We start from the raw sequence: 24,822 nt of genomic DNA, 5'->3' as shown, positions 1-24,822 counted from the left end.
TGAAGCCAAAACACATTCCAGATCACCTTTGGCCCCCGTCATTCTCCTGACCGCCTGCTTTCTGAGAGGCAGGATTTCAGCTCTATAAACAAAGTTATGCAATCAAGTGTTCAGAAGGGCTACCCAACACACATCCTGCCTCAGGCCTCTGTTCCCTCTCCCAAAACTTTTTCACTTTAAACAGTTCTAAGCAATAACTCAGGTTGCATATTGTTCATTTTGTCAACTGTTGCTTGAATTTCCAAGACTAACTACCTCTAAATCCTCATTTCTACAGTCATTTTCATGCTATAGGGGGCTTGCCAAAAGTGATGCAACTAAAAAGTCTCGGCTGAAAGCTAAACTTCTGTACTGGGCTAAAACTGATAACATTGCTCTGTTTGAAACTTTGCTTTTCTAGTTAAAAATTCTGCGTCATATTTGCTACCTCAATTCCAATCCAATTCAAATTCAGGAATTGAATTGAAATTTTAAGGGCACTTTCAATTCAATTCTGAATGACATTATATTGCCTTTTATTCATTTCCCAGCTATATTATGTGGCATGGCAAAAGTGATGCAATTAAATATAAATTCCTGAAAATGAAAATGGACAAACTGGGCCAAAACTGACAAAAATGCTAATTTTAAATTGTAAATAAATAAAAATTTGAGTTCATTTTCAATTCTACTTAAATGCAATTCTGCATTCTATTTGCTACCTCAATTCCAATTCAGGAATTCAATTTTTTTTTAATTCAATTCTGAATGCCACATAATACTGTTTTTTTTTTTTTTTACTATTATGAATTCTGACCACAATATGCCTCCATAGGCAGAGAGTCTGCTGTGCAGTTGCACTGATTTCTCATAGAAAATTCAATCTCAGAGAGGGTACGTGTGCCTCATCAACAGTAAATGTGACCTTTTTACCATCAATATACAAGTCGTTTACATTATGTCAAATTAAACCTGCGTCATTTCAGGTGCATTCTGTTTTTCTCAAAGTCGCTGTTAACAGTAAACCAATAAAAAAAGCTATTTTTAGCTGACAAAACAAAACTTGTAGCAATACAATTATTTTATAGGGGTCATGAATTGAGAAATCAACTTTTCATTCAGCCCTTGATGTAAAAGTTCATCGTGATATAAGAATATCCTGTAAGTTTCGGAGCTGAAAACTTCCTTGTTAGTCAAATAAAAGCTTTTATTGACACCAGGCCCAGCAAATGCTTGATCAGAATATGTGCCAAGTTGTGACATCAGAGTGTGATGAAACGCCGCCTTAACCGCCTGATTCTGTAGCCCCGCCCACCGATTTGTGCATGGCATGTTATAGATTAGGGGTTTTCAAACTTTATGACGCTAAGGACACCCAAATATGATGAAACTTACTTTTATGAGGGACCCCCTTCCTAAAATCCATCTATATATTTTTATGTATAAAAAAACACTTAAACTGTTAGATAAATAGTAGGCTAAGTAGGACATTATAAATACAACATATTGTTTCCAAACTTAAATTGGCTATACATAATGTTGGATGTAAAAACCTGAAAATGAAAACATTTTCAATTAAAAATTATTTGTAAAAGCAACTTTCAAAATAAATGTATGTAAGCAGCATATGTGCTGCGTTAAGAAAACTGCCTTACATTCCCAGTGATCAAGATAAAGGGGACTATAGTGAGAAAAACTCACAAATATATACAATTCTGCAAAGTATGTATGGCAAGAAAGGAGAGAAACATTTAGAAATTAAATAGTTAGAATGTTCACTCTTTCCAAGATTTGTTTTTTTATTCTCTGAAATTTTCTGGGGTCCCCTTAGAACCTTCTAGAGGACCCCAGTTTGAAAACCCCTGTTATAGATAAATAACACAGGCCTACATGGAGCTGAACCGGATCGAACTTCCAAGCAATAAACATGCTGCATAAGCTTCATTCGGATTCCAATACTATGAATGCATGGTTGAACTTCATTTTTAATGAAGATCCAGCTCACGTGGGGAAGACATTGCACATTTGTGCCTTCATTTCACCACGGATTCATTTGTAAACAAGAGACTGAATTTGCAGACAGGAAGAGATTACATGAATGAATGAAGCAACACACTAATATGAGTAAAAAAAATGTTTTATATGTGACAGTATTGCATTGTTACAGATCATTTGATATCTATTGATTATGTGTATGTGTCTAACTGAACATAAATAAGTATGCTGTCACATGCTGGAGAATCCTTTATTTGAGGCGTTGTTGGTTCATTGTCCTGCGATTCGTGATCAGACTCTGGGGGCTATGTGTTTTCCAGACGGGCTACCAAAATGTATCTTAAATAGTGAAATAACATTCCTTTCTTTATGTGCGTTGTTCACTCTCTTGACTTGATATTTGAAGGAAAAATACAATCGCGGAAGTTTCGATCGGGCTTTGATTTGTCTGGCTTGTGCGTGCATGTGTGTGTGTTAGTTATGCACGGTTCGCGGTTATATCCACCGATCGGGCGGGACAAGTAATAAAAAAATAACATTCCAATTAATTGGGGGTTGATGAGAGATAAATCATTGTGTTTGTTTGATAAAGACATTTTGCGAGCCCTGTGAGCGAATCATTCCGGTTGCCGTTTTCCCACACGCTTTCAAAACAATTCCTTACGTGGACTCACGGGGGAGCCGAAGCTCTTTATAATATGCAAAGCTTATCCAATCATAGCAGTGGGCGTTTACTTCCCAGTCTTCAGTGCGGCACACCCATAAAAACAAGCGTTCCATGAGAGAGGCTCAAAACCAGGGTAGAAAATAGCTTATTATTTATTCATTATGTTTTTGAATGTAAAAACCACATGAACATCATAAGTTGACCTCAGACAACAGCATAATTTTTTTTAAAAAGCCAGTTCATGACCCCATTATGGCATTTTTGTCAGAAAATATTCTGTGGCTAAAACTTTCAGTACATCCCCAGGGCTCTACGCTAACATTTTTCTTGAGGAGCACTTGTGCTCCTAATTAAAAAAAATTAGGAGCACAGTCAAAAATTTAGGAGCACTTTCTGATCAATAACACGTATTCCAATTATAACTTTCCCATTACAGGATGATCTTTGTCCCTTTAAATTAATGTCCAGGGGCATTTTTACCATTGTAAGAGCAAAGTTTTCTAATCTTGTTAAATGTATGCATCATCTTTTGTCAATTTCTTCATTTAAAATAGAAAAGTTTTTTTTTTTAATGTTAATTTAAACAATACATTCAGTTAGAGCAATAAGACACAACCAGACTGTTACCAATCAAATTAAATCCGCATCAAAAGTAGAAGTGGCACAGAAGCTCTATCTGAAATGGTGTTTAGATACATTTACATGCAGCTCATGAGTAAATAATGTTGTATAAATGTTTTAAATATAAGTTTTTGAATTTAGAAATAGGCTATGTACAAGTTAAACTTAAAAAAGTTAAAATATTTATATTTTAAATAAAAAGTCCATGCAAAGTATAAATATGAAAATAAAACAGCCAGTAGGGGGCGTCAAGTCTATGTGGGAGTCATTCATTCATTCGTTCAAACGCAGATTCATTCGATCGAACCGCTTGGAGATGCACAACTGGTTGTTTTGATTTTCACGAAATAAACAGTTTTGTGGCTAAAACGTTGTTACTTAATATCAACTTGTCAATTGGGCTTTTGTACAAGATCAGTATCACATTTGCAATCATGCAATAGCTGTCCGTAACTTTAGGCGCTCTGGCGCTAATAAACAGAACTGCGTGCATCTCGCGGAAGAACCCTGCAGCCGGAGCTACTTCTCTCTGTTTATGTCTATGGCGAGTCACGCAGGGACTGTGCTCCTCCGCAGCGCTGCGACCCGAACTGGAATGGTCAGAAAAGAAACACTTATTATATGTGTACCGTAGTGATTCAGGGTAAGATAAAAACACGGTTTGGAAAATGAATTCATGATGTACTCACTCATATGGATCTAGTCAGTTTTAAACACAATAAATGTTATGGACTGCAGCTGATAATGAATAAATCAAGAACTCATATAGGAGCGTTTTTTAATTATTTCGTTTTTGGTGGCATTTTTGGCCCAAACCCCTGTTAATTTCCGACCTTGTTTATGATAATCAAAATGTGGTATTTCTAGTTAAGTTTGGCTGCAAACATGGCTGCAAAGAAACATCAGCGCGAGGCGTCTGGTAAGTGCATGGCCGCGTCACACCCGTTTCACCCATAGACCGTGGTTTCACCTTTTAAACTATCTCCGTCGCACACGTTTTTTGCACATGCTCCGCTGACAGAAGGCATGAAAAGCAGTTGATTGCAGCACGAAACGTAACAGTTGCTCAGTCAGTCAGTGTTTGTAGTTTTTATTCCGATTGTATTATACATCTATTCATGAGAAGCGATCGGGTCACTCGCACCTGTGCGCCTAAATATTTTATCGCAGTCGCACGCAGTAATTTTCAGGCGCAAATGCGCCCAAAATGGTCGCTATGTAGAGCCCTGGGGCCTCATTTATAAACGTTGCGTACGCACAAAAGAAGGCGTACGCCGCTCTCTAAGCAATAATTGGTATTTATAAAAAGCAAACTTGACGGGAAAATGTGCGGTCCTTCACGCAAGCTCTGACCCAGGCGTACGCACAAAAACGGGTGAAATGAGAAATGGCGACACATATTTGCAAAAAGAAAAGTGAAATATGTTCTGCAATAATATTGGCATGTTATGCATTGCAATTCATCCTCATAAATATGGTAAACAACGAAATAGCTAATGTACAAAACTGATATTCTCGTCAAGTGTCCGTCTGGCGGAGCAGATAGATGCAATTAGACAGATAGATAGATAATTAGGGAGATATATAGATAAATAGATAGATGTATTAATTGTCCACTGGGGAAAGTTGTTTTCATAGTAAAATTTCTTCATCAGCTACGTTCATGGTATTCATGCATATGCCTTTAGTTTTATTTTTGATAAAATGACGTATGTCTCAACCATTCAGAAAGCTGCAAGACATTACATTTGCACGGAACTATTTCCCATTTCCACGTAGATTATAACCGACATCTGTAGCTTGTCAGATTCAATTAAATGGATGGAAATAAAATGCCCATCTCAATGCGTAATGACGCACAATGGCTGATCTTGTGCTCTAGAAGATGTGGCGAATGGAAGGATTCGGAGTGAACGCATCTTCAGACAGCAAGAGGACACACTCTGGCGATGGAGCACTAGACGCTTTTTTGCCTCGACTTTGATGTCCGACCATTTCTTTTTTATTTCGGCGATAGTCCGAGGTTGTGAGGCTACAGCATTTACGGCGTCTGCAACCTTTTGCCACTAAGTGTCTTTTTGGCATTAGTAATGCCCACACTGTGCCCTCCAAACAACACTTTTCTTCTCTTTTCAACCTCGCCAACGATAACTTCTACCTCACATTGAGTGAAGTTTCGTTTTTTTTTATTTCCTCTCTGTGTTTGCCATGATTTCGCAACCTATGAATATTAACTTGTGGGCGTTTCACGGACTATTTATGGGCAACTATGGGCGTGACATGAAGCCGCAAAAGCTGCGCTACATTTAGAATTGATTGTGATTTATTAAGGGAAAACTGCGTAGGATGTGCGTGCGCACGGTTTTATAAATCCGAATATTTCTGTGCGTACGCACGTCCTATGTTTCATCCGTACGCCACTTCTGACGCAAATCCTACGCAAAGTTTTATAAATGAGGCCCCAGATCCCTATAAACGTACTAATAACAACACGCCAGCATTGTTTTCCAAAAGCCTCAACAGCGATCACTTCTGTTTTGTGCAGGAGAAGAGAAAGGTCCTGCATTAACATGTCTGCTACTACATCTAACCCTCAATGAAGTGCAGCTCGGGGCGGCTGAAGACTGAAAGAAGGGAGTGGTGACTGCAGGCCATGCGCTTCTAAGGTGCTGTTACACTTTTAACTTTATTGGCATTCCTGCAGTTCTGGAATGGCAGAGTCACCAAAACAAAATCAACAATATCCCACCACTCACTGACCTACCACAGAAAACCTTACATAATAACAACCCACAGATTTTTTTAGGATGAAAATATAACATCTCCCATTGGAATGAAATCACAGCGTGCTGCAGCGTCTGTCTGTCTTCCTGCTGGCTTTGTTTAATCTTCACTTCTCTAAATCGTCCTTCTCGCTAAGCTTCCTGAAGTCAAAACGGAGTGTCTGCTGTATATCAGAGAGCTAAATGGACACACTTTGAAGTGCCCTTCTGCATGCCACACAGATTTAACAGGTCATTTCATTTTCAATAACATATACTTCCTTGACACCCTTCTCCCACAGGACCTGAATATTCATCCTTTTATATAAAGACGACACTGCATTACATAACTTAATGAATACAATGGACATTTTCAGAATTTCCAACAAAAAATGCACAACAAATAAGTGCTGCAAATGACACGGGAAACAGAGGGAAGGAGAATGAACAGCCCACACTAATAAAAAAGCCCCATATTTTAAAAAAACCCACCATAGTTTCAATGTAAATAATATGATTAGTGACCAAAATAATATCACCCTCTTTTCTTCCATCTCCAGCCCACCCACTGTCTCAAACCGTCTCTTAGAGGAAAGAGAGCAGAGCATAAAGGCGAGTAAAGGCAACTGCGTATGTGTCTCTGATGTCTTCTTCTTTTAACACTGTTGAGACTTGTAGGTTTCTGCACATACAAAACTGTAACATTGCAAATGATCTAATTACTTCATTACCGTGTGCTAAATCGAATTAGGAAATCATTGTATATGTACATCCATATGAACCTATATTCTGCAGCTGTACGTCTTGTTGTTTTGAGACATCACAACCATTGAATTCTACCATTAATCTTCTTCATCGAGTTACCTAATATAATGCATTCTACCACTACAAAACCTATTAGATTTCAAAACAAGGTTGATAGTAATACTGTGGTAAATATTTTGAAGTACACTGAAGTATATGAATATTAGGGCTGAGTATCAATGGATATTCAATTTTATTCACAAGCTCTTGATTTGATTTGATTCCATTTTATTTCATCATGTTTCATTCTCTCTCTTAGCAAATGTTGTATATTATACAGAGCAGGGTTTTAAATTGATTTGAGCCGGTCACTCATTTTTTTGAATGCTTCAGTAAAAGAACTGGCTCATAAGATTTGTTCCTGAAGCAGACTACACTGGTCACATTGTATGTTTTTGAATGCAGCCTGTGAGAGCAACTCAATAGAAAAATGTTTCTTGCCATTATTTTGTGGTAAACGGATATATGATTGCATAACAGAAAACACACACACTGCAAACTCATGTTCACCATTCGGGTAAAATATGATTTATTTTGTTGTGGCACTGAAGAAGCAACAGTATATGTTAGGAAATACAAAAGAAGACTGATTAATTGGAAAATTTTAAACCAGCCCTAATGAATGTGGTATATATTAAATACCATGTCTATATAACCATTCAAAATTTGGTGGTCGGCAAGTCCCTCACACTCACCAAAGCTGCATTTATTTGATCAAAAGTACAGTAAAAACAATAATATTTTCAATATTACTACAATTTAAAATAAATGTTTTCTATGTTGAGATATTTTAAAATGCAATTTATTCCAGTGATGGCAAAGCTGAATTTTCAGCATCATTACGCCAGACTTCAGTGTCACATGATCCTTCAGAAATCATTCTAAGGCCCTGTCCCAAATGGCACACTTCATGTGCACTTTCGGTCTTGTGGACTTACAATGGCCGCTGCGTGCGAGTGTCCGTTAAGTCCACGAGACCGCAGGGTCCCATTTGTCATTTTAGGTCTCAGAAGGGTGCTCGCGAGCGCCCCCTTTGAGGTCGATATGCGCCCTCGATTCGAACTTGTGGGCGCATCAGATGTGTAATCTGATGCTGCTTTAAATGTTGTACATGTCATGACTGCTATGTTGCTCGGAACTGCACCAAGAATTTCACCTGCTGTTGCACTTGTGTACATGGCTGTGTGACAATAAAGTGATTTGATTTGATTTGATTTGATTTGAACTTCAGCCAAGCCCACAATGGTGCGAGCTACGCAGCGGACTTCTTCCCGGCAGTCAAAGCGGCATTACGTCGGGGTGCAGACTCAGAGGAAGACCGTGAGGGTTTAGGGTGCCATTTGGGACAGGGCCTAAAGCCGCGTTTCCACCGCAGGAACTTTCCCCAGGAACCAGGAACTTTGGGGTGGTACTCGGTGTGTTTTGACTGCAGGAACCAGGGTCTAAATGAAGTTCCGGGTAAATATTTCCCCCTCCGAACGGCCTTGCTCCCTAGGTAGTACTTTTTCAAAGTTCAGGAACTTTCGGGGGTGGGACTTGGACGCTGAAAATGCTGATTGGTTGAACTCACGCAGCATTTTATTTCAACCAGCATTTTTAAAAGTCTTGCGAGGTTCGTTCTGCGTTCAGTAAATATGGCACGCGTTCGTCTCAGCAATCGCACGGTCAATGTCCGTAATAGCTGATACGTTGCAGAATACGATTTAGTATCAGTGCTTGTCTCTTTTCCACAATTTTGTTAATGACCTCTTTAGTAAACCAATACATGCAAAAGCAGAGCTGCTTGCATCTCCTCCATACTTGTTATTGTTGCAGACAGTATCGCGCAAAAATGATTACTGTCCGTGACTGGGAGGAAAAGTCGCGCCGCGGGCAGTCCTACGTCTCTGGACTAATTTGCCTAATCTTCACGGTACTTTAGACCGCAGTGGAAATGCAGACAGTAGCAGGTCTGGGGGAAAAAAGTTCCTGTAAAAAAAGTTCCTGGCACAAATTGTTCCGGGTAATTTAGGTGGAAACGGGGCTTAATATGATGATTTGGTGCTCAAGAAACATTTCTCATTGTTTCCAATGTTGAGCTGTTTTTGAAGGGATAGTTCACCCAAAAATGAAAATTAATCAATGATTTACTCAACCTCAAGTCATCCTAGGTGTATATGACATTCTTCTTTCAGACGAATACAATACAGTCAGAATTATATTAAAAAAATGTCATGTTCTGCCAGAGCCCCTTCCGTATTCAACTTAGGGAAAAAAGCGTAACTGGCGCGACGTATGACGTCGGACGTAGCGTAAACGTTTTGCAAAGCGAGAAGCTTTCTGAAGTGCACTTTTTAAAGTTTTAAATATGGATAATTTTCTTACACAAACCCACCGATTTGCTTCAGAAGGCCTTTATTAACCCCCTGGAGCGAAATGGATTACTTTTATAATGGATGAATTTTTTGGGCTTCAAATTTTGGGCTGCCATTTATAATGCTTGGATTAGCCAGGAATTTTTTTGTAATATAACTCTGATCGTATTCGTCTGAAAGAAGAAAGTCATATACACCTAGGATGGCTTGAGGGTGAGTATATCATGGGGTAATTTTCATTTTTGGGTGAACCATCCCTTAAATATTTTTGTGGAAACCATGCTACATTTTTATCCTTTGATGAATATAAAGTTTTATTTATATATATCGTTGGTGAGAATATATAAAACATGATACTGAATATTGACTGGGCAGTTTGCATGGTTGACATTCAAAGGGAGTTTTGCTAATGAACTAGCACTAGTGTGTGGTTAACTCACCGTTCTTGCGTTCTTTCAGAGGCAGTAATCTCGGTACAGACTGCAGAGAGAGTTCCTGCAGCTCACTGGCCACCGCCTCGCTCTGAGGACTGGGCATGGAGCCGTTCCCCCCAGCAGACACCATGCTGCCAGGGCTAACCTCCTCCCCACGCTTGGCTTCCTGCGCTGCCAGGGTGACAGGTGGGTGAAGCAGTCAGACCTGTGACAGGTTAATTAAAGAGACAAGGCTGAATTAGAAACTGGAAAACACCACAGACAGACATAACACAGATATAAAGGGCGTCAAAGGCGTTGCAGAGTGAGAACAGAAGGTATTATTTCTGACAGTGTTCTATTGCAAGAGCACAAATAAAGACATCACACTTTTAACAAATGGCATTTCTGAGTCAAATCTTCAATTAATTTTCAACAGGAAGAGTTACGTGCAGCACAGTCTGTGCTAACAGGAAAATATTCCCATAAATAGTCCCATTAACCAATATAAAACACTGTTACTCGCTTACGCTTACTTTAACCAAGTGGAACCACTGTGTGTGTTGCATGTTCTATAAAGCACAAACACCACAAGTTCAGACATGACACGTGAAGCATTGTGCAACTCAATGTCATCCAATATAACTGGAGGCAGCGATTTACACAAACATGTAAAATATCATCAGGTTGGCAACTTAAAGCCTCCAGCAGTAAGTCATCTAGAAGAGTTTTGGAAAATGCTTTGTCTGTTTTCCTTTTTTCAACAGAACAAAGAGCCATTGTATTGCCATCTAATCTGGGAGTGAGAAAAAGTACTGCAGAAACAGATTTTCAAAGAATCCAAATGCTCATAATTCACAGTTCTACACATTTGATAATGGACTATCTACTTACATAACAATTAGAACATTCCCAAGTCTGGAGTAAGTACGATTTTTTAAAGCAATTAATTTGTTTATTTAGCAAGGATACATTAAATTAATCATGAAACAGTAAATACATATATAATGCATTTAATATAAATGTTACAATTTCTTTAAAATAAAATCTTTTCTCTTGAACTTTATATTCATCAAAGAATGTATCAAGGTTTCCATAAAAATATTATTTTGAAATCAACTTTTTCAAAACCGATTACACATGAAATGTACCCCCATCACAGAAATAAAAAGAAGAGTTATTTTAAATTGTAATAATATTTCACAATATTACTGTTTTACTGAATTTCTTCCAAAAACAAGAAAAATACAGACCTTAAACTTTGGAACGGTAATGTATGCTGAAATTGTGAATAAAACCCAATTTAAAATGAAAAGTAATGTAAAAAGTATTTTTAGTAATTTTATGGTATATGTATGCTGAAATTGTGAATAAAACCCAATTTAAAATGAAAAGTAATGTAAAAAGTATTTTTAGTAATTTTATGGTTAGCATTAAATAGATAAAAAAACATGTTTTATTTTAGCGGCTTGTTTAATACAGTGGTTCTCAACCTCAGTAAACTTCCAAGGGGGCTACAGGATGACTTAAATATTCAAATTAAACAATTATTATTAATATATTAAAATAATATAACGCTAGTCTAAATTTGAATGCTAAAAAAAACACATACAATCAATATGCTTCCCTTTAATAATTTTTTTTAATCTCTAATCAGAACTAATTTGCAGAACGGTGCAACTAAGAAGCTGAAATATTGTAGTTCAGTATTTTTAGTAATTTTATGGTTAGCATAAATAGATTAAAAAAAACATGTTTTATTTTAGCGGCTTGTTTAATACAGTGGTTCTCAACCAGGGGGCCTCATTAAACTTCCAAGGATGACTTAAAAGTATTTTAATTAAACAATTATTATTAAAATATTAAAATAATATAACGCCAATCTAAATTTAAATTACCATCACTGTCCAAAATAATGTCATCAGCACAAAAAAAAACTGCAATCAATGGAACACAAAACATAATATTACTAAAATCCAAATATTTAACATCCAATTTCAGAAGCAGATGAAGAATTCTGGAAAATGTAATTAAATGTCTTTAAAAGCCTTAGTTATTGTAGGATTTGACATGAGCAACTAGCACATTCTTCAAAATATCTTCTTCGTTTATTCACACATCTGCCCATGTTTCCTTCTTACCATCATTGTCTTTTTTTATCCCAAATGTTTGGTAGAATGCATTAGGCAGAAAAGGGCTGGCTCAAGCCCTGAAAAGACGTCAAGGACAATCCCTGTAAAGACTCCACATGGAGCATTAGATGCAGTTTCCAATGAGACATTAAAAACAACTTAAAGTATCATCTGACTAGGAGCACAATGGGCATTCTGAGCAATGAAACTGTGGAGATGGCATTCACAAATGCACATTTCGCAACTCTCCATTTGTGAGGTAATGTAGTACATCTACTGACATTAAAGGGATAGTCTACCAAATTTAAAATACATTTTCTGTGAGAAACAAAAGAAAAGAACAAGATTTTGAAGAATGTTGGTAACCAAACAGTTAGGTTTCTATTGACTTCCATTGTATTTTTGTCCATATAATGCAAGTCAATGCAAACCAAAAATATTTAGTTATCAACATTCTGTAGAATATATTATTTTATGTTCCACAGAAGAAAGTAAATCATACAGGTTTGGAACAATATGAGGGTGAGTAAATAATTACAGAGTTTTTGGGTGAACTATCCCTTTAACTTTATGGTGACAACTGACTTAAGGACTAGATCCAAATATTAGAGAAGTATTGCTGAATGCTATTCTTTAAGAACAACCAAAATCGATGTCTAACTGCATGATTGAGTTTTTGCTTTCTGTAAGCCATCTTGTTAGCTAATGCATTCTTCATTATGAGCTCATCAGCATCCAGAGTCTATCGACATGGCAATCCCACCCTGAAGTCCCATGAGAAGAGAGGTGGAGTAGAAAGAAGAAACTACGCTTACCTAATATTTGACAAGCCTTTAGAGACTATTTAAATGTTTTTCCTATTGCTGTAAGCCTACAATTTACAGCAGAGTTTCAAGACTCACGGCAAGTTGCCCTTTTCTTTGAGAAGTGCTATTAGATTACATTGTCGCCAGATATGACCAAAAAAAAAGATGAATATGTTAACACCAAAACCTGGCTGGCTTATCACTCTCACCCAAGCTCTCTGGAATACTTGATTCTGATTGGTCAATAGTGTGACTGAGGTCAAATATTTTTAATAATAATGCTAAACTGTACATTTCACAGCTGTTCATGCCAACATACCGGTTCTACTTTCATATCATATGATATCTCATGGCAAGTCAGAACACATCTAATCTGAGCAGATCTAATCTCTAATCAGAACTCATTTGAAGAACTGTGCAACTAAGTAGTTGAAATATTGTAATATTTAGTAATTTTATGGTTAGCAAAAATAGATAAAAAAACATGTTTTATTTTAGCGGCTTGCTTAGCGGCCTCAGTAAACTTCCAAGGGGGCTACAGGATGACTTAAAACTATTTAAATGAAGCAATTATTATTAATATATTAAAATAATATAATGCTGATCTAAATTTAAATGCTAAAACCCCACATAAATCAATATATGTTTCCCTTTATATGTTTCACCACTATTTTTGAATTTTTTTGTTGAGTTTTACCGTTTTCGAATCCATTCAGCCGATATCCGGGTCTGGCGGTTGCACTTTTAGCATAGATCATTGAATCTGATTAGACCGTTAGCATCTGGCTCAAAAAAATGACCAAAGAGTTTCAATATTTTATCCTATTTAAAACTTGACCCTTCTGTAGTTACATCGTGTACCAAGACCGACAGAAAATGAAAAGTTACGAAAACTTGAAGAGTCAAGTTTTAAATAGGTAAAATATCTAAACTCTTTGGTCATTTTTTGAGCGAGATGCTAACGGTCTAATCAGATTCAATGATCTATGCTAAGCTATGCTAAAAGTGCTACCGCCAAACCCGGAGATGAATGGATTTGAAAACGGTTAAACTCAACTGTTTAACTCTAGGGGAGTTGGAAAATAAGCCTACATTCAAAAAAAGTGGCGTGTTCCTTTACGTTTTAAAATAACTATTGTTTTTATGGAAGAACATACAGCTCTGAATCCCAATATAAATCGTGGTTAATTCATTTAATATATTAACACTCATAGTTCCTGTTAACAAACAAAAACATTTCTGAAAATACAGCAGAAATACAGAAAATATCTTACTCTGGGGTGTGGTGAAGGTTTTGACTATGGAGTTGGAAAACAAGAGGCCTTCGAGTCAAAAAGGTGGACTATTGGACTATTTTTCTTAGTAGAATCTTTAAATAAAATATGTAAATAATAATTTCATAATAAAAATATGCTAAATAAACCCTTCAAGGTGGCACAAGACCACTGAGATTCATGTGGGGGTGTCAATCCCCCTGCTGGGCTGTATTTCGTAAAAATGACAGACTGGCTGCACCATTATATATCAAATAGTGGGATTATCTTGCAAGAAAATTCCTACTTTACTTGAGAAACAGTGTTCTGACATGCAGTGTTCAGGTTTAGTACACTGACAAGGGGAAAGACATAAAGCCCTCTGACATTCCTCATTGTGCACGTCCACACCTGCCTTTAACCATCAGCCACAGAAATAACTAAAAACACATACAGGTAACCCCATACCACATTAACCAGACAGAATTGCACAACATAGATAGACATCCCCTTCAGAGATCCGCCATTCTGAATTAGTCATAAATTCACCAAACTGCTAAATAAACTACAGATGATTTCTTAACCAAAGCATTCACACTTTAGAATAGAGTCCAATTATCACTATGAACTAACTATTAACTATGACTTTTGCCTCAATAACCAGATAATTACTGCTTAATAATAGTTAGTAAGGCTGTTAAGTTTAGGTATTGGGTGGGATTAAGGAATTTAGAATAGGGTCATGCAGAATAAGGCATTAATATGTGCTTTATAAGTACTAATAAACAGTCAATATCCTAGTAATATGCATGCTAATAAGCAACTAGTTAATAGTGAGAATTGGACCCAAAACTTAAGTGTTACCCATTATTCAAACATCAATATTAAAGTTGGAATAACACAGAAGTTGCGATAGTCTTTTCTTCCCTATTGTGATGTATATCAGCGTGAAACGGCTTCTCGAAAGAGAAAACTTTTTGTAAAATGGGGATTGGATTTTTGTTGTTTTGTTGTCCGCCCTCGCACCAAAAACACATGATCATATGCTGTTGCAAGGAAGGGAAGTTATTTTGATTAAAAATCAAACACGATTTACTTTTTTTTTTAATGTACAGAAAAATAATTAATAATAAATACTGCAATATTCCATTAAAACTATGACCATTTTGATTTCATGGGGACTTTAAAGAGTACAATACCTTAATTATGTGATCCACAATAACAGATTTCAGCCTCATTTCCACTCACAGTTTGAGAGCATCTTGAAAGCCTGATGAAAGAGAGGACCATCATTTGTAATGAAGAATTGTATATATATATATATATATACATACAAATAAATACATAATTACTGTACAATACCCCAAAGCAAAATATGCAAATTATGCCTTAATGTTATATTAACGTGTTGGCATAGCAGTCAATGCAGATGCTTATGTAATAATCATTTGTGCATCTCGCTAGTTCATGAGCATGCAGATAGAAGATCTAAACTAAATTTGGCCATATTAATAAAATACAATAAGCCCCTTGATAGTTTGTCTGTGTCCATCAAGTGGAAAATGGACAGAACCGCATGTGGTGATGATTAGTAGGTGTGTCCCAGCACTAGCTCACCAAAAACTATATATATGAGCATAAATAGTATAATCATAGACCTACAGCATTATGACAGAGGTTTGATTAAGAGAATAAACAAACCACGATCCACATTTCTTTTACAACACTTTCATTCTCGCTTGTTGTTACACATTCATTTTCTGATGCGACATGCCAGGAAATGAGACGTCTGTAGAGAAGCTCAAACATATGAGACATCACCAAATGTAACATTTGGAACAAGCCAAAACAGGCCAGATATAGCAGGCCAGATCCTCGTCGCGACAGCTGCATGTATGTAGTAACAGACACTAGTGGATCAAGTGAAATGTACGCTGAGCAACAATACATGAGAAGCGGATGAATTGTCACATTCCACTGCTTGTTATTGCTACTTTAAAACTTTCACCGTTTATAGGGGGACTCACATGCGAACCCGCTTGATTTTAACAACTTACCGAATCGCAACGTGAAACGCAACAACAGTTCGGCTTTACAAAGGTATTCATGTACTCAAAAAAAAAAACTGTACTGAGGCATCCGGCTACTCTCTGCTGCTCAACAACCGCAGAGGACTGTGAAGCCAGTCAATCCAATCACAGCACTTCCTGTAGATAAAAGTCCTGAAATAATAACATCACGATCAGGATATGTGCCTGCAAAAATGTATGAATTGTCTTCCAAATATAGGGAAACCAAACATCTTTACATTAAATAAACAATAAACAAACAATAATAAATTATAATAAACAAACAAAACAAACAATTAATAAAAATACCAAAATAAAACATAGTCATTCGTGCCTGTGTTTGCAATAGTATAAAAAGGACTAGGCTACTTTGTGTTAAAATAAAAGTTCCCTTATCAAATCTTTTTTTCTATTTCCTCAGGGGCGTTTTATCATAAAACGAACAAAATATGCAATAAAAATAAAATGCTAGTTATACTGGATGCTAAATGTATGCAGTAGCCTACATGTACCAACTGCACATCAAAATAACTAACTTTGAAATGTTTTATTGAGGCACTTTCACAATTTAAACATGAGTCATGAACAAATCCACATTCTGAAGTGAACTGTAAACATTTTAAAGGTTAAACATTCAGACAGCAAATGTGTATCCACATTTTGTGTTACTGCCTTACTATTTACTTTCTATGAAAATAACATTTCTTGAAGCGATTCACATTTATGCATGTTTTGCAGCTATATAAAACAGTGAACAAGCCAAGTACAAAATATTTTGTTCTCACCACTAACCAAAGGATCACAGTTAAACAAACGAAAAAGCAAATCTCTTAAAATAAGGCCCCTTCAGTCATAAAAGAATAGTGACATCAGAATACGAATTTATGTATATAAAACCAACATTAACCAAGTAATTTCATTGGCTACAGTAACATGTAGGCACTACCTAAAAGCTATCAAAAATAACAGACAAGTCAGTAAGAGATGAGGTTACTTCATACATTACTAACCACAGCCTTCTCGGAGTTGTAAGACAAAATATGCATGACACAAGAGTTGGTTCAGTGTATTTACTTCCTCTCTACACTCTTAAAAGTAAATGTTCTTTATTGGCATCGATGGTTCCATGAAGAACCTGTAACATCCATGGAAACTTTCCTTTCCACAAAATTTTCTTTATAGTGAAAAAAGGGTTCTTTAGATTTTTAAAATGTTCTTCAAACTAAAAGGGTTCTTTTTAAGAACTGATCACTGAATGGTTCTTCGGGGAATCAAAAATGGTTCTTTAATGGCATTGCTGCAAAAACCCTCACTTGGAACCTTAATTTTTAAGAGTGTGCTAACTCGTCTATGACTGTTCTATCCAGCTCAGTCTTGTTTGGTGACAGTTTCCCATGGGCAAATGATTTCTTTCACACCTCCTCTTGCTGCATCAGGACTGTCATCCTCCTCATCTTCTGAATCAATGGGGTAGATGCGGCATTCAGGTGGGATGTCAACTTTGATTTGAAAAAAGCTATGAAAGTAGAAAGTAGTTATTTTTTCATACATTGTAAAATCAAACGGACAAAAATAAAATCAAAAAGTGCATACTAACTTTGCAATTCTTCTGGGTTGGGATTGTGTGAGCGGCTCCACTCCTAGCGGTTGTACTTTGCCTCCCCCTGAAGCCACGGCACATTTCGGGGATAAGCTGGCAAAGACAGACGGGGCGTTGCATCCTCTGCGGAGGAGTCTGCTCAGTGACAGAGCCATGCGAGACTTAGGAGCAGGTGGCTGGTTCTCTTCCTCTGATACAGACGCCTCTGCAATAGATGGGAAATGGGAGGAGGAAGGCCCTCCGTTGCCATCAAACCTCCTCTCTGAGGCTGGAGTACTGTCGATGGCGACGCTGATGGGAGACGGGCAGGCAGCACTGTTGGGCAGTGTCATGAGCCCAGGGGAGGCAGTAGATTGAGCTTCACAAATGCCTGTATATACGGCCAGATGAGGCACAGGTGCTGTGAACCGGCAGAGCTGTAGGGCACAGTTCATGCAATTAATACCATTTGTGTAAAGCAACCTTGAAATAATATAATATAGTCAATATAGTCCATTCCTGACAGATTCTGCTCTTGGCCTCTTCCCTATTCATCCAAGAAATCATTGAAACATGCAGTGGATATAAAAGTCTACACACCCCTGTTAAAACAACTGTTTTTTGTGATGTAAAAATAAAACAAAGATAAATAGATGTAAAAATGACAGCCTGTGCAATGTCACTGAAAACTGACACATTTCAGGTAAAAAAAATAAATAATAATAACCTAAATGCATAAGTGTGCACACCCCTGACTGATTTTATTACTCATTCTGGATAATATGATATATATGGACAAAAATATTGGGACCATTAAACCAACAGGGATAGTAATGACATCGCATTCTAAATATTTATTCATTAATATGGATTTTTTTAGCAGCTAACGTATAACAGCTTCCATTCTTCTAGGAAGGTGTTTCTGTAGGAATGTTTGCCCATTCATCCAGTAAAGCATGTGTGAGGTCAGGCACTGATAGTGGACAAGAAGGCCTGGCTCGCAAATCTCCATTCCAGTTTACCCCAAAGGTCTTTGATGGGGCTCTGTGCAAGTTCTTCCACATAAGGCTCAACCAACCTTGTCTTTATGGACCTTGCGTTTTGCACTGGGGCATAGGCTAGGGTCATCCCCAAACTGTTCCCACAAAGTTGGAAGCATAGCATTGTCCAAAAGGTCTTGGTATGCTGACGCATTAAAGGGTTAGTTCACCCAAAAATAAATTCTGTCATTATTACTTAGCCTCATGTCGTTCGACACCTGTAAGACCTCCGTTCATCTTCGGAACACAAATGAAGATATTTTAGTTGAAATCTGATGGCTCTGAAAGGCCTCCATTGGCACAATGCACTTTACACTCTCAAGACCCTTAAAAGGTACTTAAGACGTCGTTACAAAGTCCATCTCACTACAGTGGTTCTACAATAACTTTATGGAGTGACAAGAATAGTTTTTAAGAGCAAAAAACCCCTAAATAACGACTTATATAGTGATGACGATTTCAAAACACGGCATCATGAAGCTTCGAAGTGTTATGAATCAGTGAGCCGAATCATGATTCGGATTGCGTGTCAAACCGCCAAACTGTTGAAATTTGGCGATCCAAACTAATGAATCGACTGATTCATAACGCTTCGAAGCTTCATGATGTCGTGTTTTGAAATCGTCATCACTATATAAGTCGTTATTTAGGGGTTTTTTGCGCACAAAAACTATTCTCGTCACTCCAAAAAGTTATTGTAGAACCACTTTAGTGAGATGGACTTTGTAACGACGTCTTTAGTACCTTTTAAGGGTCTTGAGAGTGTACCGTGCATTGTGCCAATGGAGGCCTTTCAGAGCCATCAGATTTAAACTAAAATATCTTCATTTGTGTTCTGAAGATGAACGGAGGTCTTACGGGTGTCAAACGACATGAGGGTAAGTAATTAATGACATAATTTTAATTTTTGGGTGAACTAACCCTTTAAGACTTCTCTTCAGTGAAAGTAAAAGGACTAGCCCAACCCCTGAAAAACAGCCCCATATCATTATCCCTCATTGAGGGATCCCTCATCCCACAATGCAGTCAAGCAGGTAATGTTGTCCTAGCATCAGACAAACCCAGACTTGCCCATCAGACTTTCCACTGCTCTAGAGTCCAGTGGCGGCATGTTTTACACCACTCCACCCTATGGAATTGTACTTGGTGATGCAAGGCTTCCTTGCATGCAGCTGCTCGGCTATGGAAACCCATTCCATTAAGCTCCCGCCACACAATTTTTGTGCTGATATTAATGCAGTGTTGGAAGTCTTCAGCTATGGAGTCAGCAAAGCGTTGGCGACTTCTAAGCAGCATGCGATCAGCACTCGGTGACCCCGCTTTGTGACTTTACGTGTTCTAAACTGAACCGAGTTGCTGATTTTCCTTAATACTTCCACTTTCCAATAACACAATTTATAGTTGACCGTGGAATATCTAGCTGGGATTCAATTTCATGAACTGACTTGCAAAGGTGGTATCCTATCAGAGACCATATTGCATACTGTTGAAATTGTGTTGTTCTAGGAGCAGTTGGTGAAATTCATGGTTTCTTTTTCTAATCACGTTTTGGAATCTTTTTAATTAATAAAAAAAATACAATCTACTGAAAATAAAAGAATTGCATTAGTATGAGAGCAACACAAGCATGACATCTACTGATCACAATACAAAATACGTCAGACTTTTCTGGAAATATTTTCAAGGCACTTGCATAAGTATGGAAGCTTGTTTTCGTCACCGAATAAAACAATTTAAAAGATAAATTGTCACTTTTTTCCTCACAATTGCGAGTTTACATCTTGCAATTTTTTTAAACTAGGCCTAAGAATTGCGGGATATAAAGTCAGAATTGTATGATATAAAGTCAGAAATGCACGATATAAAGTCCGAATTGTGATAAACTTTCGCAATTCTGACTTTATATCTCGCTATTCTGCCTTTATATCTCCCTTTTCTGACTTTATATCCCACCATTCTGACTTTATAACTCGCAATTGCGATTGTAGCCTATATTACGCAATTCTGAGGGGGGAAAAGTCAGAATTGTGAGATATAAAGTAGCAATTACCTTTTTTATTCTGTAGCAGAAACACGCTTCCATACGCCTATATTTAAGACACTATTTTTTTTTAAATGCGATAAAGTTATTTTTCAATTACAGTTAGCCTAAATGTATTTAATATCTATGCGTTGCAAATCTTACTGAATTTCTAATTCTTTGGATATAACTTATCAAACCCTTAGCTTACCTAATTTTGCTTCTTTAGTATTTTTTAAACAGAATGTTTTATTTTTTGTTATTTTCATTTACTCCCCCTCATGTTGTACTAAACCCATTTGACTCTATATCTTTTGTCATGCACAACAGGACAGGCTTAGCAGAATATTTATGCTTTTTTTTTTCCATACCATGAAAGTGAATGGGGGCCAGAGGCGGTCAATCTTCAAAAGTGACGCAATGACTTGTGCTGCACAGATACTGCTTATCAACTGCTGTGCTGATACTGTTGCCTTGAAAGTCTTGCTTGGCAGCTAAGGTCACCATTCACTTTCATTGTATGGAAAAAAAGCAGCTTGTACATCCTGTTATTAATATCTTCTTATGTGCTTTCAAAAGAAAGCGAGTCATGCTGGTTTCAAAACACATGACATTATGACAGAATATTTCTGAATTTACACACAAAAAAACTGCATGTTAATTTCCTCTCAGTAAATGGCCAGTTATTTGGACATTGCACAAACCGATGAGATACATGATGAGATATATACAGTATATACTGAACATTTCACTCAAAAACAATCATGAATGACAAAGACACATGATGTGACCACAGATGGCAGAAATGGTTTTACTATGTATTTCAATAAATTCATGATTTACAAGGAAACTACAACTAAAATGGAACATTCACGAGACGAAAACAAACTGTAATAATGAAGAGCACAACATCTGATGTATAAGCATGTATTATACATGTATACAGTTTGACAAAACATAAATATGACATAAAGATTAAAAATGATTGAGAATGAGTTAACAAGTCTGGGAAAGAGTAACACACAATGGCCTAGTAAAACGTCAAAATAGATTGCACAAATTGATGACATTTTTAAAAACATATCAAGCAAACTTTCAAAACCTAGAAATATCTTTGTAATATTGCAGATAGAACAATAACATAGCAACAAAATCTCTATTGCTCCCTATATAAACATATTGGCTTGCAAAAACTTTTATTGATTTGACCAGAATGGTGGTTTTCGTTTTTGTTTATCATAAATATTTGTTAAAATCTATTCTCTGTGTGCTAGGTCTCCTTTCATTTTTTCTTTTCCAGTTTGCTCATGACCTGTGTGATGTCCACCGGTCCACTTGCTGCAAGTTTGGCCTTCTGTTCTTCCTCCTGCTGTCTCAGGATGATGGGACTCAGGCTGGGCCGCCTTCTCTTGGCATTCTGCTCCAACTGTGCCTCACTACAAGACATTAGAAAGAAATAAAGATCATGTTTAATGTCACTTATGTATTATAAAGCAGTTTTTTATATATGAAGAGGAACTAACAGAGAGGCACATCTAACCTGAATCTGTGTCCTTCGGGAGCAATGGCCTTCTTCTGAGTTTCCTTGAACACCGGGGACTTGAGATATCGCCCATACGAGTCCTTAAACGCCAGATCATAGCTAACATTAATTTCACGTTTGTAAAGGCCACAAGCATTTTAGTTGCAAAGTTTTACAAGAAATCAAATACCTTTTTCATGAGCATATAAATATGAGTCTGGGCAGCATCCAGTACATAACGGTGAGGATGGGCCAAACCTTTCACTGTTATGTCCATTGTTTTGCCATCAATGTTGATCCAACGTGGAGCTCCACGAGCCAAAAAGGTCCTAATCAAATAAGAGTAAAAAAACGACTGGATTAAATGCTAGTGTTATTAGTTTCATTTATGTTTAAAACAAGTAGAGAAAATGGGAAAACATAATATATATTTCTCATGCCTGATCGGTGTATACATATACACCGATCAGGCATAACATTATGACTAATATTGTGTGTGTCCCCCTTTTGCTGCCAAAACAGCCCTGACCCGTCGAGGCATGAACTCAACTAGACCCCTAACCAAGATGTTAGCAGCAGATATTTTAAGTCCTGTAAGTTGCGAGGTGGGACCTTCATGAATCTGACTTGTTTGTTCAGCACATCCCACAGATGCTTGATTGGATTGAGCATGCTGACCCCTGTCCACCGCCGAAAGCGCCAACAGTGGGCATGTTAGCATCAGAACTGGACCACGGAGCAATGGAAGAAGGTGACCTGGTCTGATGAATCACGTTTTCTTTTACATCACGTGGATGGCCGGGGGCTGGTGCGTTGCTTTCCTGGGGAACACATGGCACCAAGATGCACTATGGGAAGAAGGCAAGCCGGCGGAGGCAGTGTGATGCTTTGGGCAATGTTCTGCTGGGAAACCATAGGTCCTGCCATCCATGTGGATGTTACCTACCTCGGCAGTGTAGCAGACCATTCATAAAAACGGTATTCCCTGGTGGCTGTGACCTCTTTCAGCAGGATAATGTGCCCTACCACAAAGCAAAAATGGTTCAGGAATGGTTTGAGGAGCACAAGTTTGAGGTGTTGACTTGGCCTCCAAATTCCCCAGATCTCAGTCCAATCGTTCATCTGTGGGATGTGCTGAACAAACAAGTCCGATCCATGGAGGCCCCACCTCGCAACATACAGGACTTAAAGGATCTGCTGCTAACATCTTGGTGCCAGATACCACAGCACACCTTCAGGGCTCTAGTGGAGTCCATGCCTCGATGGGTCAGGGCTGTTTTGGCAGCAAAAGGGGGACCAACACAATATTAGTCATAATGTTATGCCTGATTGCTGTTTGTGTGTGTATATATATATATATATATATATATATATATATATATATATATATATATATATATATATATATATATATATATATATATATATATATATATATATTTATATATTCTGTATATTGTTATGAAAATAATATTTTATTCAGCAACGATGCATTAAATTGTTGAAAAGTGTTACAAAAAATATTATATATTTTTTAAGCACAACTGTTTTCAACATTGATAAAAATGATACAAATGCACCAAATCAGTATTTTAGAATGATTTAAGATGGATCACGTGACCCTGAAGACTGGAGTAATGATGCTGAAAATTCAGCATTGCCATCTCCAGAATATATGACAGAATATAAAACAGTAAATTATTATAGAATTTTCCAATATAACTTTACTGTATTTTTGATCAAATAAATGCAATCTAGATAAGAGATTCCTTACGAAAAAAACACACAAAAAAAACGTATCAAACCCAAACATTTGAAAAGTAGTGCACTATTGTCACAGTTATTCTTAATTTGATGTGTTTTAGTTTCAGTTTCAAGTTTTGTTTTCCATTTTTCTTTGATTCATTTTCCTGGTCTATGTTTGTATCTATGTAGTTTGGTTTATTATCACTGTGCATTTAAGAACCTAATTTCCTTCAGTTCTTTATAATAATATAATATAATATAATATAATATAATATAATATAATATAATATAATATAATATAATATAATATAATATAATATAATATAATATAATATAATATAATATAATATAGGCCAAAATATGATGCTTACTTGTAAATTTGCTGAGCTTTTTCTTTCATTGTCTCTGCAGCACCCCATTTCAGATCCTCACATCCCTCCCAGAAGGCAAGATTCTCACCTATTAACCAATCAGATTATAGTCACAACCTCCCCTAATAAATAACAATTATTGCAGTTTTGAATATGAATATAAACCATTTAATTCCATTCTTAAAAAGGGCAGGACTGACCCAACAAGTCCCCTAGTAAGTCTCAAGCCAACATGATTAAAATGATAGCATCTGGTATGTTGAATAATACATACCGCTGAACTCCTTTTTAAGGAAGAGGCGAAAATCAGCCCTTCCCCGAGGGTCAGAAAGCAGTTCTCCAAAGCTGAAAGTCCAGCGCTCCACTCTCATTTTAGTAGGGATCTCAATGCTGTATGAACCAAACACACAGAGTACATTATCATCATACGTTTTTAAATTAGGAATAAAAATGTGCTATTATTTCAAATAAAAATGTTTGTATCTGACTTTGAAATACTTTAAGATATTGGAGCTCACTTTGGCATGTTGAGGTTCCAATATGTAACATCATCTGTTAACCAGGGGTTGCTTGGGAGGCAGGGGTGGAGAAAGGGGTCATGGTCTTTGCATGTTGCTGAGTACTTAACAAGTCTGCAAAAGATTACAATAAAATTGAAAATAAATTGTTAAAATTATTATGATATATTA

The 24,822-nt window shown here is 37.0% G+C and overlaps 2 protein-coding genes across 3 annotated transcripts in view; both read right to left on the bottom strand.

Moving 5' to 3' along the window:
- The window catches only part of mrtfab (myocardin related transcription factor Ab), a 45,036-nt gene extending 29,035 nt beyond the window's left edge, over window positions 1-16,001 (bottom strand). For both annotated transcript variants that reach the window (XM_079801474.1, XM_079801476.1), the window contains exons 1-3: window positions 15,844-16,001; window positions 14,986-15,056; window positions 9,623-9,821 (exon numbers count right to left, since the gene is read on the bottom strand). In XM_079801474.1, coding sequence (XP_079657600.1) covers window positions 9,623-9,746 — 124 coding nt within the window. In that variant the 5' untranslated portion in view covers window positions 9,747-9,821; window positions 14,986-15,056; window positions 15,844-16,001. The remainder of the gene's footprint in view (window positions 1-9,622; window positions 9,822-14,985; window positions 15,057-15,843) is intronic.
- A 387-nt stretch (window positions 16,002-16,388) lies between these two features.
- Window positions 16,389-24,822, bottom strand: part of rgs9b (regulator of G protein signaling 9b) — a 33,117-nt gene continuing 24,683 nt past the window's right edge. Inside the window, exons 12-19 of the mRNA XM_079845873.1 lie at window positions 24,652-24,765; window positions 24,408-24,523; window positions 24,134-24,221; window positions 22,207-22,345; window positions 22,035-22,117; window positions 21,807-21,930; window positions 17,453-17,871; window positions 16,389-17,371 (exon numbers count right to left, since the gene is read on the bottom strand). Coding sequence (XP_079701999.1) covers window positions 17,224-17,371; window positions 17,453-17,871; window positions 21,807-21,930; window positions 22,035-22,117; window positions 22,207-22,345; window positions 24,134-24,221; window positions 24,408-24,523; window positions 24,652-24,765 — 1,231 coding nt within the window. The 3' untranslated portion in view covers window positions 16,389-17,223. The remainder of the gene's footprint in view (window positions 17,372-17,452; window positions 17,872-21,806; window positions 21,931-22,034; window positions 22,118-22,206; window positions 22,346-24,133; window positions 24,222-24,407; window positions 24,524-24,651; window positions 24,766-24,822) is intronic.

The sequence above is a fragment of the Gobio gobio genome, assembly GCF_949357685.1.
Source record: "Gobio gobio genome assembly, chromosome: 20".
NCBI lineage: Eukaryota > Metazoa > Chordata > Actinopteri > Cypriniformes > Gobionidae > Gobio > Gobio gobio.
This window is presented reverse-complemented; position numbering and strand designations above follow the sequence as displayed.